We start from the raw sequence: 14,415 nt of genomic DNA, 5'->3' as shown, positions 1-14,415 counted from the left end.
TTAGCACAACTTCCATTCTAAAAAAAATCGAAATTCGTAGATACGACAAAATTATTATAATAATATACTTTATAAGTGGCATCATCTATCCAGAACATGTAATAAATAAATTTGATATACTATTCTTTCATATGAATTAATGTATTTTCACACGTAAACAGATGTAACCAAAAAATATATTTTAAACAAAGTTTTAAATTTCGTAGCGTGAGATTGTGTCTTATCACAAGATTAATAATTGTGATACGAAACACAACCAGTTTGAAGGGTTTAAAATAATTCGTAAATTTCTTACGAAGAATAGCTAGACAAATTCCTTATACAAACCGATCTACTCATCGGTCATTAAGTTATTAGTTTGAAAGTTCATTTTCAAATTTTGTCATGGTATCTATTCTAGTTTTGCATATTCATGGGTAATATGGCCAATTCGACATCAGGATTATCCCTTATTCTACGAATCTTCGTATTTGCATTGACAGCAGACTCGATTGTAAAGCGAATCGAAGCTCCAACGTAGATCATATCGAGCCGTCATGATCATTAACCATATCATTAAACATTAACCAATATAAAATTAACTTCTCATATTACAGTATTGAGTTTTTATATAGAATCACCTTAACGGATCACAAAGCGACCTAATTCAAAATATTCAACATACTTTGGTAGATTATTGTTTCTATAAACTGGACATGTTTGTCAAATGTACAGTTTATACAAATATTTTTTATATTAAGTACAAAAAAGGAAAAATAAATTGTAAAAAAAAATTAAAATTACATTTTATCTCATTTCTTTTTCGGTTTTTTTGGATTACGAGATCTTGATTTTGCTTTGCATAAAGGACATATTGGAGCATTTCGATGAATTTGTTGATGACAGCTTAGACATGATTTCATTGGTGGCGGTTGTTGTCTGTAAAAAAAACATAAGATTTATTAGACAGATGTTAAAAAATAGACACTCAACTAGTGCCTAGCATACAATTTCGTAACTTGCTTTGTGTTAGGGCGCTTATGCAAAAATAAAATAAAATAAAAATAACGAAAAGCGGTATTTTTATTAAATTTGAGTCCCGCAACCAGAGTCACGGATTTCATTTAGTATATACTAAAATTAAGGCTGTAATTGAGAAAATTAAATAATAAATAAATGTTTGATGGCAACAGAAAATCAGCCACAAACCATTTTAAACCGAATTTCTCAATGTATTTGGAAAATAATGCCTAACGCATATTGATCAAGAAAATACGGAAAAATATTTTTTTTAACACTTTGGTTTATAAACAGTTGTTTTCTAAAGTAGTTTCTGTTTTTCAAGTCGTTTTTTTATTCAAAAATATAGCTTTTTTTTATTAAAATTTTTATAAAAAATGGAATTATTAATTTTAAAAAAATTACTGAAATATACTTTAGATGAATTATTCTGCCATTTATATACAAATTTGTGACAAAAAATAAAATAATTAAAAAAAAAATTATAATCGTTTTCAATAAAATTTGACTATAGCTAACTTCTTTGCAACAAAATGGTATTAAATAAAATTAAAAAAGAAAAAAAAAAAACAAAAAAAAACGCGGACCTCAAAGCAACAAAGTCCGACCTGAATGTAGGTGGTGGAGGGCCTGGATGTCCGAGACCCATTGTTGATGATCCTCGACTAGTTTCTGGTTTGTTAATCGATAATAATCGCAGAGTTGACGGTGGTGGCGGCGGTAAAAATGGTGATGGTAGCGTATGTGTAATTGTTCCCATATTAGGCGGTGGTCGACTCCATTCTTTTCCGGTAAATGAAGGTGATGGTTGAATTTTTGATTGTGGATAAAATTGGTTTACAAAACGACTGCAAAAAATGAAAAAAATAGTATTAAGAGTGGTAATCCAGCCCCGGGCCTCTTGGGGTCAATCATAAGATTGCAAATTTAGATTAAAATTTTAATACATACTCTGGTTTAATAATGGAACCTTCCTCTTCATGTAAGTCAGGCAACCTTGCTAATCCTAAGCATTCTCGTCTTAAACGGTCAACTTCTGCTTTCAATGGTACATATTCTTCATGTAACCTCGATGCTGAATTTAAAGCTCGTGAACGACACTCCTCTGACTGTTTGATGACACTTTCCATCTAAAAACAAATTATGTTTGGAATCAGTGGGAGTTCAAAGAATCGGTCATTTTTTCTTAGCTTTGGAAATGGCTTAGCTTTGGAATTCACACTGACGTCAAGCAAAACATTCGATTAATTTAATATATTCCAATGAACTCTATGAAATCATGATAAATCCTAGCAGTGTGTGTCTTGTAGTCCAAGCTCAGGCATAAGGGAAGAGCCTAAAATCTTTATTGAGATGAAAGAATGGCATACAAAGACATAGATAATGAGCTGAGTGTTCCTTATTCATTGTTGTATAGTAAATGGGGGCAAGAGAGACTAAGATTTTTACGAGAAAGATAAAAATAACATTCTGAGCACGCTATAAAAATTTCAGCTTGATATCTCTCTTCGTTTTTGAGTAATCAAACAGCCAGACGGACAACCGGAAATGGACTAATTAGATGATTTTATGAATACCTATAACAAACTTGTTCGTAGCATCAATATTTTTAAGCGTTACAAAACTTGGGACTAAACTTAGTATACCTTGATATATTTCATATATAGGTGTACATGGTATAATAATTTAATTTCATTCACGCAAACGGAAATACACTTCCGGAAAAGAAAAGTTATTAATAAATAATAAACAGATTCATTAATAATACGTTTCCTTATTACTATGACCATGATTTAGATCGTTCCCTTATTAATAATTACTATAAAGTTTCGATCCGTGACACATAGTGTTGTATGCTTATAAATAATCAAACGCATATATTTGTTTTTTCGAATATTTTCGATTTTATTTTTTTGTACACTAATTTACTTAAAACCTTGTAGGTACTCCAATATGACGAAAGTAACCTTGCGTCAGATTCTTATTATACGACGATCTTAAATCAAAAAGCACTTACAGCGTTAATATCAGCATGGATTTGTCGTAATTCTTCAACATGTGCCATTTTTTCTTGTAATAATAATTCCATTTCTTGTTTATATTCTGCAAGACATTTTTCTTCTTGATCAGTAGCCTCTACTTCTCGTGTAATACGTGATTTCAATTTTTCTAACTGAATTGTTTTTGATCTGCGAGTAAAAATGCAAAACATCTAAGTTCAACCTACATCAAAATGAATAAGTTTTATGTGTTTTGATAATATTTACCTGATATCTTTCATTGCTTCTAATTTCGCGAATATCACTCGTTCTTGAATAGAAGTCATTATTATCTATTTTGTATTAAAATAGTTTTTTAAAACAATTTGATATTACTCAAAATTAATAAATTAATAAATTTATTTATTTATTTATAAATGCATTTCACAGATGTTGAATTACCTAATATCTAATTTACTGCTTCTTTTATGTATCAAATCTAAATTTATTATACATGTTTTATGTAAATAGTGTTTGTATTTGTGTATATTTAGTTCATATTTGTATACATTGTCAAATTATAAAGCTAACCATATACATTCGTATATAGCAGATCTTAAATGCGCATATTGCAGTTCCATGTTTTATGCAAAGCTCATTGTAGATGGCATCATTACCATTCACTACAGTCCGATATCGATCTTTTAAAACGTCTGTGAAGCGAGATATTTATAATTAAAGTGCACATAATAAACATGCAACGGGGCGTTAAAGTATAAATAAAGGCATAGTTTCGTGTATATCCTATAAAAAAATGCCTTAAGACTTGGCTACCTCGATTATTTAGAGGTAAGATATATATTTTTCTAGATTTTATGATTCCACTTCTATAAATTTATGTTTTTTTAGTCAGCGGCATCATTATTTTTTCTTGGTCTAAATTAGCTTTATTTACAGAAAATTGTGCAAAAAAAGAGCAACTAATTCTTAGTTCATTAAAAAAATTGCCCAAGGCCCTGGAGCTCAAGTCGCTCGTACTTCTAGCTCCGTTCTTAAGCGCAATTGACAATTTTCGCATTCTATTATTAATTGTTGTCAGATATATTTTATTTATGCATTTCATTATTCACAAATCTACACGTATAGAGACACTTTAATATATAGATCTGTGCCTTTTATGTGAAATTTTTACAAAATGAAATATTCACGGCTAAAGAATGTATAAAAAGAATTGATATACAATGTATTAACGTTATTTAATGAGACTTAAGAGATAATTTTTAATTTTTTATCACTTATAAGAAGTTGAGGTGATAAAAAAGTAAACTGCATTTAATTTAAAAACTTAAAATATGTGCGTAGTAAGCTGTATCAAGTATCAATATGAGTCATGACTATAATGTGAGCTAGCTTCCACGCAATCTTTAGAAATAAAGTGATTGTTAGACAAAAACGAAATTAATAAATAAAATTCCAAAAGTAGACTTGATACTATAACCAAATTTGAAAGTTAAATTAAAATTTATAGAAAAATGAAGAAGTTATAAACATTCAAAGATTGCTGTCTGTGTTTGTTTTTTTTTTAAACAAAGTTTAATATGTAATTTTTATAGCGATACCGTGCAATGACGTCACTAGCCGATATTTTCCCCTTTGTTTAATTAGGAGTTTTAAACGTTTATATTTTACGTATTTCTATAGATTTTCAAAAACCAACTTCACTTTTCTATTCGTGAAAAGTTATTTATTAATAGTAGAAAATGAAATTAATAGAAGAAAATTTATTAATAGTAGAAAATTAAATTTACTACAACTTATCGTCTGATCATTTTTTCTTTAAGTTGGTTTGATATTTACAGATATATTTACGTTGTTCTAAAATAAAAAATTACTATACTTTGAACACAAAAGACAAATGGATATAAGAAATAATGAACTTTTTAACATATTTTTATATGTTTATAATCTATTTAGAAATTATTGTTTTAGGGTCATTGTTCCAGATCAAGGATGATTGCTAATTATTCACAATCGAAAATTTAATTCGACCCATCCTAATTCAATTCTCACATAACTTGCGATCTAATTATAAAGTTCCTAACTTCATAATTATGTAATATGTGAATCGAAGTATGTTGGATTGAGTTATATTGGGTTGTCTTTTTTGAAAATTCATTTTGATTATAGTTCGATATAATTCGAAAAAAAAATACAGTAATATCCAAAACTATTCTAAAGTGAACATTTACCGAAAAACATAAACTTCATTATGTTTTTAAAAAAAAATCAATATTTTGAAATTTATTATTTTTATAATAACACCGACCTTGAAAATAAAACTCAACTGTGAATCTTAAAACGTCATTAATTGGAGGCGGTAAATTTAAAATGAAAATTTTTCCCTTGGATTTTGAAAATCATATGATATGACCTTTGTTTAAAAAATTAACCCCTAACTGTAGAGCATTCAGGTAAGTTTAGATCCGACAAAATATGACCGTGGGTTTTTATCAAGGAAGATTCGTTTGTGTTGAAAAATAAAGTTTTAAATCAAGCAAATACTTAATAATTTGGTAGAATCTAATTGTTTTTGATGTTTGAACACGTTTTGTGTACAAAATTTTTAATCTTTATGTTTTTATAATTTTTTGTTTATGTAAACAGATGTGAATTTTCATAGAACTTTTTAAATAATGTAAACGTTTTAATCCAAAATATTTCGATTAAAAAAAAATAAATTTTTGTGATAATTTATATATTTTTTATTATTTTAATTTAAAAAATACAACCTTTTTAAACTTTAGACTTAAAAAGTCATTTAAAACTTATATAGAAGTATTAAGTTTTTGTTATTCTATGGAATTATTTTCTAGATATGACAGTTTAGTTCAAATAAATGCCATTTACACTTGAATGGCGCTAATAGTTGTTTCCTAATTCCTATAGTACTAGTGTATCATTCGCTAATCACTTTCCTATTGTGTTATAATAATTATTAATTGTGAGACGACATTTTCATTACTTCTAGAATAATTATTCATACGATAGTATATTTCTATATTGAGTGATAGACAAACCATAATTTTCATCATGAAAATAATAAATATTACAATTTTCGTATTTTTGTTTGTGATACAAGCATATTCCTTACCAAATGGAGTAAAAACAGGTAAGGTTATCAATATGTTAAATTATAATTGACACTTACACATATTTCATGAATAACAAGGAAAATTACGGTTTTTCCCCACTTTTTACGTGTTTGTTTGTTAGAACATTTTTATATTCAGTTAACAGTTATTAAATGGAGGATTATTCATATCCCAATGTAATTAAATGAATTATAAATTTTTAACTAAAACTGTTAAAAAACAGTTTATTATTTAAAATAATTTTTCCCTCTTTAAAATTTGTTTATTTATAAAAAATGAATATATTATTTTCACTATTGCCCTTGTTGGCCTTGGTAATTTTAGATATGAATTAATTAAGAATTCTCTTACCGAATGGCATTGAGCTAAAAATTATTTTAAAAGATCTTCGAACATTGGTAAATTCAATTCAAAAAGTTTATTAAAAAATTCTAATAAGACTGCCGAATAAAAAAAAATTTTTTTCACTCTAAATTGAAATTTGTTTTTAAAGGGGGAGGTACCAATAGAACGTTATACAAAAGTTTTACGATAACAAAAAATTGGTACAGACTTTTAATTATACCAACTTTTTAAATCGGTTATATTGTTTCAAGAGTGAAAATATTTTAAACAAAGCGATATGAAATGGTCAGAAGGATGTAGGCAACAAAATCTGCCCTTATACTTTTAGCTGCTATCATAACTTATGCCATACACGAGAAATAAAGCCTATCTATATTTCAGTGCACGTCAGTTCAGTGAAATATCTCCTACCTAGAGATGTATGAAGAGCACTGAAATGTCGGACCATTACTTTATCGAATGTGTGGGAACGTATTTATTGCACTTAATAAATTTATTTAACAAAACATTATTTTTGATTTTTTGCTGGATTTAATTTTGTCTAAAGTCTTGACGAATTATTTTGGTTTATTATTAGTAAAAATGATATATCATAAATGTTTTTCCAAATCATTTAATCGCCTAGAACGAATGCAAATTGGGACTCAGCTTGTATGGTGTTTATGAGGTGAAGTGACGCTGACGAAATGCCAGGAAATTCCATTAAAAAAAAGAGATAAGTCGGGGAATTTTATTAGTTTCGTAAAAAAGTTCTAAATAATAAAAGTTTTTTTTCTATACGAAATATTTAAAAAAATGACGCATATGCTTGTAAAATCTTAAGTCATAAAGCAATTTAAAAGGATTTTTGAATTATTCAACTGGAAAACCTGGAAAAAACAGGAAATTTTATTTGGAAAAACAGTGGCCACCATGGTAACACAGATTTCAGTAAAGTTTTCTGTATAGTTAGATAACGCAGTTTAGTCATCGTGATTTTATATGCTACACTAAAAAAAGAAGAAAACTATATACAGAACACCCCATTCTTAAATCTGAGTTATCCACTGACCACCTGTATAAAACTGCGTCATTTTACCTCACAAAGTTGCGTCTCAATTCTACCACAAATGTTAAAAAATAAACGAATAACAAGAATTCTTGTTATCAAAATAAAAAACGTGAAAGATGTCTGCATTAATTTAATTTATTTTAGTGTTATGTCCCTAACAGGATGCTGTGGTACCATGAATGCACATGTATACTCAATGTCACAAAAAATGCACGTTTAAAACATTCTAAGTGTTACTATTATAACATAACATATGATGCGTACGCTTAGAATGTTTTAACCGTGGCACTTTTTCTGACAGTGAGTGTACATTTATACAAATGTATTTGTTAAATTTTGTAATTATTTAAATATTTTTACAAAATGATCTGGAGATAAAAATGAACAGTTTTCCTACAGGTTGCGTTGGTTAATGGAATTAGTTAACATGATTTTTTAATGCCCCAGCAGAATGTACTGTGGTGTAATTGATATCATCCCTCATATTATATATAATAAAATAGATTAATTTGCAAGATGACTTTTTCACAGGTTTACAAAGGAATTTTGGGACCATGTAAATGTTACCCACTTATAACACTGAAATATACAAGGCTATTTTATTAGCAAACACACCTTTCATTAACTGTTGAAGTACCATTCTAGGTTTACTTTCAACTGTCGGCAGCTGCCAATCCTAGTAGCTCAGGTGGTTAAAGCATAATCAATTCCGTACGAAGTATGGCTAGGGTAACAGGATCGATTCCCGCCGTCACAACACAAAATTAATGTAATTATGGTTGTGATTGGTTGGTGTAGTGCATGAAGGAGCTTTACTCAAAATAATTGAGAAGCTAATAAATGCTATTATTATGGGAAAAGGTAGTAAATCACATATATGATTTCACAATGGGCCCTGTGGCTTCTGTGGTCTCTCGTGGACAGAAATTATTACCCAACCTACCCACTTATACAACCCAAATCTACAATTATATTTTCTTAGCAAACAGTTAACACCTTTCTTCAACTGTTCTAGATCTACCTGACCTACCTTGTGATCCATCTGTATGTGTACTTCCAGAATGTTACTGCCCTGATGGCGAAAACGGAACATTTGTCCCAACTGGTAATTTATTGTTAATATATGGTGTCCCAAAAATAATTAACAAAAAAATGATAAATAGTAAATAGAATTCTAATAGGAAAAGTCTTCTGATTTTTCTCTCGATCTAACGCACGAATTTTTTGGATTTAGGAACACCCTGTTTATGTTTACCAGACAATACTATAGGCATATAAATTTTTATTCCATGTATGTATGAAATATATATAAAGGACTCTCATTTTAATCCCAAGTTAGTACCGTTTAAAATATTGATGATACTAACAAAATTTTGGTTTAGGTAATAATTTTGATATAAAATCACCTACTTAGTTCATTTCCGTTTGACCTTCCGCCTGTCATCACAATAACTCAAAAACGAAAAAAAATATAAAGTTGAAATTTTTATAGCGTGCTCACGCGTTAAAAGTGTTCGAGTTCGTAAATGAGCAACATAGTTCAGTTGATCTTAGGTTCGTAGGACCACCCATCTTGTAAACCGTTAGAGATAGAACAAGAGTTTAAATGTAAGAAATGTTCTTTATTAAACCATAAACACCTTTTCTTTGAAACATTTTTTCGTAATAACTGCAAACACGGACATTAATAACTTTCTCTACAGGATATTTTAACAATTAACTCAGTCAATTGATTTTTTTCACTAGTTTAATTAGAAATTAAATAAAAAAGTATCGATTAGTAGTTTTCGAGCAACGAACACACATCGAGAAAACAACCTCTTATTTTATTTTGCGGAAGATAATATTATGATTTAACTCCATATTAATTTTGATTTTATTTTCAGAAACTGAACCTGCGATTGTGCCAGAAGCCGGAAAGGAGGTTGGTATATCACCTATTCCTTATACAACTTTGGAACCTCAACCACCAGACAATACAACTACGACAGTTGCACCCTCAACAAATACTACTACAACTTCTACAACGACAGAACCACCCAAACCCGACACTACAACGCCATCTACTACAACATCAAGTACAACTGTAGCACCAAACACTACAACCGAAGCTCCAAAAACTACCACACAAGCACCAAATACTACTACATTAGCACCCAATACTACTACTTTGGCACCAAATGTTACAACTGTAGCACCAACAACTCTTGCCCCAGCAACTACTACAGTTGCACCACACAGTCACACACAGCGATTCGATTTCCCAAGCTTTATTGGTGGTATAATGTTAACACTAGGTTTGTTAGCAATTGGAATTATATCCCATAAATTTTACAAAGCACGTACGGACCGTAATTATCACACTCTTTAAAAAATAATAATTAATATATTCGTTAATGCTGATTAGTTAAAGAAAAAAGAAAAAAAATTGAGCTCATCTGCATTTATTTTTTTTAATTTTTTTTCTCGCCAATTTGATCTGTTAAATAGTTTATTGATTATTCTATTTTTTGGGTGTTAAATTTATTTTATTTTTGTTTTAAGTGAATCATTTTTCATTTAGAATATGATATTTTGTTTTGTGAATTAGAATGGCAAAAGAAAAACAAATGAAACTTTAATTAACTCCATCAAAAATCTAGTCTTAGAATCTCATAAATTTTGATTACCAAATGTTAAAAGACAACATTTCAAAAAATATAGCTAGAATTTTTTTATAAGGGCTTTAATCCTCAATGATTTTCCTTATTTCGATTAACTGTACCAAATGTCGAAGAGCTGTTTATCTATGAATAAGCATAATGCATCGCTCGTTAGGGTTAATTTAGGCAAAAGAATTTACTACTAATTTTCAATTTTGTTTAAAAAAAGATATTTTTTGATAAAATAAAAATTTGCTCATTTGCTCAATGATTTTTTCAATGGCCATGATATTTTTTGTTGTATTTTACTCAAAATGGCTCAATTACTTAAATTAAGAAAATATTTTGTTGCCATTCTAGTTACACTATTTATAAGTTGAAAAAAACAAATTGATTCTCATTTATAAGCAAAACCAGTTTATATTTCAGCATGGAATATATTGTGATAAATTATTAGTCAATAATTTTCTAAAAGAATTTATTTATTCATAAGACTTTCACATTATTTATCTGGTTAAATCTCAATAGCTTCCCAATTCACGAAGGTGTATTCCGAAGAAAAATACTGAAAAACTATTCGATCAAACTTGACATTCTGTTCAAATTCGGATAAAAAAAAATTTTAGTCTCAACCAGGAGAAAATCGTAAAATATTTTTAATTTGATGTGATTTTCTTCCCATATACTAGATAAAAATAATAAAGATGAAAAATCTTGTTCGAATTGTCCGTGTTAAGTAAATCGTATCGAGGCTATCATTTGGGTCATAGCTCATGAAAGATTTATCAAGGAATTTAAGCTATCAAGAGTCAGTTTTTAGCTACTTTTAAAGGCAAAATGAAAGGACAAGTTTATCGTGGCGATCAGTTTCATAGATTAGCGATATAGTTTTCGAGATTAGACTCTTGAAAATGCGTTTTTTTCTAAACATCTCGGGATGAATAAATTCAGCACCAGGTTGAGTTTCAAATTTTTGTTTTCTTGGGTCTAATTTAAATTTTCAGGTTGTTCGTCATACGGAAGCTAACCAATAAGAATTTTTAATAAATTAACTATAGACGCTTATTTTATGACGTATTTTAAGAAATTAAATTTTTTATCATCGTTTCGTCCTTCAATAATTATTTCATTATTTTTATCTAGTAATTTTTGTATAATTACGAGACTTAAATAATCAGGGTTTTTTTTTTGTAATTATTGAATTTCATAACATTATTTCGATTCGATTAATTACAACGAGCATATATCACATAAGCGCTTTTAGAATGAAGCTTAAATCTACGATGAAAGTCCCTTCGTGAACGGCAGGTTAATATAATAATTATTGGTATAAATAATATTCAAAGCTTTCTCAAATTATCATATCTCTTTTATTTTTATATTTTATTAATATTGATAAAATTGAACTGGTTTTGCAGTGACGGAAATAACATTATTGCAAATTAAACTACTCGAAACCATACCAATTAAAAACAAAAATGTAATTTAACTTTCTCAAGTCTTAACGGTTCGAGTGTTTAATTTAGTATTATTTATAATTATATACTCTCCCCCTCTAATTAATTTACCATAATACAGTATATCAACAAGAATAAGATCTATAAATTTGTATATTGCCAGGTCGTAATCAGATAATTTTTTTAATTAGTGAATAAAATCAAAAAAATGGTACTCGAATATATTTTCTAAAATCTCAATTTATCTGAATACGATCTTAAATATTTAGTGATTTTTGTTTTTAATTATTTGATTAATATTTTTATAAATAAATAGTATAAAAGCTGACCGTAAGTAATTCTTCTTTGTGTTAACTTTCATATACTCAAATATGAAATGATATTTGTAAAGCTCCGTGGTGTCATCATTAGGGGGGCTATAAATACATTCCTCCTAAATATTTTTTGTCTTTCGAGCCTAATGTGTAAAAGGAACTGAAAAAAAGGTCAAAAAGTTCATTTATTGTACACTAAAAATTAAACTTTAGTGTTGTTAAGGAGGATTTGCTACGTTCAGCTATTTTACTAAAGTGAAAAAAAAATTAAATATTAATTCTACATATGTGATTAAAAAAATTAAAATGCACTATTTTAATCTAGAATATGTTTTCTAGTGTAAAAATTACCACATAAAAATATTTCTCACATTATAAAATCTCTAAAAATATTACATAATATGTGTACGTATATGTATAAGTCTAGGTTTTTTGTTTTTTTAATTTTGCTTTATACTCAAGAAAAAAAATAAAATAAAAACAAAACAAAAAATATGTTTGAAAGAAAAATTAGAATAATTTAATTTTCTTTTGCATACACTTTGTAAACTTTGATTGGGTTTTTTTTCGAATAAAATAAAAATAATAATACGGTCCTAAAAAGTGCTCTTACCGATTTATGATTAAAAGGTGAAAAAGATAAAACAAAAGTCGTGTTTAGATTATTATTAGAGATAAAAAAAACAATTTTCAATTAAAATTTTGTGCAATAATGTGAAATGTCAGAATTTAAAAATAAAAATTATTCCATTAACAAGATGTCGTTTTATTTATAATCCAATATCATCCAGAAAAAAGGAGAGTCTAGGTGTTCGTTAACGCAAAAGGTTGAATCCGAAGTTTTTAAAAAAATATTATAATCTTTCTCCAAAACTGTTTTTGGCTTATTTTTTGAAAACTTTTTGAATACACGTTCGAAATTCGCAGAAAAAATTGTTCTCGACCATTTTTGTGGTATTCAGACCATAGAATAATGCTTGGAGAATTCCAAGCTGGGGTTTCTTTATAACAACCATTCTTACCGGGAGTTAAAAGTTTACCAGGATGATTCAAAAGCTTTAAAAATTGATAAATAGAAAGTTTGGAATATTAATTTCAAACATTTTTTATGAACATACAATTTTTTGCTTTGAACTGTTAAAATATTCCTTGTATACTGAGTCGAAAATATATTATCATATAATAAGTATTACTATTATCAAAAAGGTTAAAGGAAAGGGTATGTTATTTTTGACAATGGAAGGATTATGTTTTCATACTTGAAGGCTCTTTTTAACACGCTTATATTAGCTTCACCTGTATGTATGTATGTTTGCATGTAACTCTAATAGCATACCCATGCATAGGACATCATCAGTTATATACATTTATTATACTACCGTTAACCATACTATACATATATACTTATAACGAGCAACAAGCGTGTTTTTTAGTTTTTATTATATTGAAAATTAGAATAGTTATTTTTCATTAAAATTCGAAAACATCTTTATATCTAGAAATTTTCTCGGAGAAAAAAATAGAATTGTATTTTTGTTACTTTAACTAGCGAAATGGGTAAAAAATATGTTTAATATTAATTTGCCTATAAATGTAAACACCATTATGCTTTTTTTACATCAGTTTACACTCATTCTGTGTAGAATAATTTTTAAACACGTTATATAATGAAAGTATTTCAATCCAATTTTCTTTCGATTACTTTCAATAAAGAAATAATTTTTTTTTTTAAATTGTAATAAATTGAAATCTCTGTGATCTTTAAAACAAAAATTTATTTTTAATGAAAGTGGAAATTGATTGAAAGTTAGAACTTTGAATCGATTGAAAAAAATTTAGGACATTATTACAAAAAATCTGCTGGAATAAACCATAATATCTGGATGACCGAGCTTTGCTCGGTATTCTTAAAAAGACACAAATTTTATCACTAATAGAAGACCGTTTTAAATGTCTCCACACAAATACCAATTTGAATGTCCCGGTAATGTATTTTATTTCATTAACTACGATATACACCAATAGATGTCAGGAAGAGTTATAATTTGCATTGTATTTCATTAACTACGATATACACCAATAGATGTCAGGAAGAGTCATATTTTGCGATGTATGTTTCAGTTTTTCATGAAAAAACGAATAAAACGACGTTTTTTCAAAATGAAACCTTGTTAGATCGACTTATCGCCCCAAAAAACCCCTACATACTCATTTTCATGAAAATCGTTGGAGCCATTTCCAAGATCGTTGATATATATATATATACAAGAATTGCTCGTTTAAATATATAAGATAAATCGCATGGTAGTGACCTATTGAAAAATGAACAAACAATTGAGCGTTGAAGTCAAAATTTCAAATAAGTAAAAAATGAGAAAATATAAAACTTTTAAAATGTATATTATTGTAAAATCAGCATTTTGAAATTCTTTAATAATTTTGTTCAAAGTAGCGGGTAATAATTTAGTTAAAACTT

At 27.9% G+C, this 14,415-nt stretch overlaps 2 protein-coding genes across 4 annotated transcripts; one reads left to right on the top strand and one right to left on the bottom strand.

The window, feature by feature from the left end:
* Positions 1 to 478: 478 nt before the first annotated feature.
* LOC123300208 (zinc finger C4H2 domain-containing protein) lies at positions 479 to 3,467 on the bottom strand. 2 transcript variants are annotated; one of them, XM_044882735.1, is made up of 5 exons: positions 3,267 to 3,467; positions 3,017 to 3,188; positions 1,951 to 2,129; positions 1,587 to 1,847; positions 479 to 918 (listed from the first exon to the last, which is right to left on the bottom strand). In XM_044882735.1, exons 1-5 carry the CDS (start codon positions 3,323 to 3,325, stop codon positions 792 to 794), a joined length of 798 nt encoding a protein of 265 aa, XP_044738670.1. In that variant the 5' UTR covers positions 3,326 to 3,467; the 3' UTR covers positions 479 to 791. The 2 variants fall into 2 exon arrangements, with proteins under 2 accessions (XP_044738670.1, XP_044738671.1); XM_044882736.1 differs by having other exon boundaries at positions 1,608 to 1,847.
* A 2,477-nt stretch (positions 3,468 to 5,944) lies between these two features.
* LOC123300873 (integumentary mucin C.1-like) lies at positions 5,945 to 12,337 on the top strand. 2 transcript variants are annotated; one of them, XM_044883532.1, is made up of 3 exons: positions 5,945 to 6,147; positions 8,542 to 8,631; positions 9,413 to 12,337. In XM_044883532.1, the coding sequence occupies exons 1-3, from the start codon at positions 6,069 to 6,071 to the stop codon at positions 9,895 to 9,897; spliced, it is 654 nt and encodes a 217-aa protein (XP_044739467.1). In that variant the 5' UTR covers positions 5,945 to 6,068; the 3' UTR covers positions 9,898 to 12,337. The 2 variants fall into 2 exon arrangements, with proteins under 2 accessions (XP_044739467.1, XP_044739468.1); XM_044883533.1 differs by lacking the exon at positions 8,542 to 8,631 and having other exon boundaries at positions 5,948 to 6,147; positions 9,413 to 10,079.
* The last annotated feature ends 2,078 nt before the right edge of the window (positions 12,338 to 14,415 follow it).

This window comes from Chrysoperla carnea, chromosome 5 (assembly GCF_905475395.1).
Source record: "Chrysoperla carnea chromosome 5, inChrCarn1.1, whole genome shotgun sequence".
Classification (NCBI taxonomy): Eukaryota; Metazoa; Arthropoda; class Insecta; order Neuroptera; family Chrysopidae; genus Chrysoperla; species Chrysoperla carnea.
This window is presented reverse-complemented; position numbering and strand designations above follow the sequence as displayed.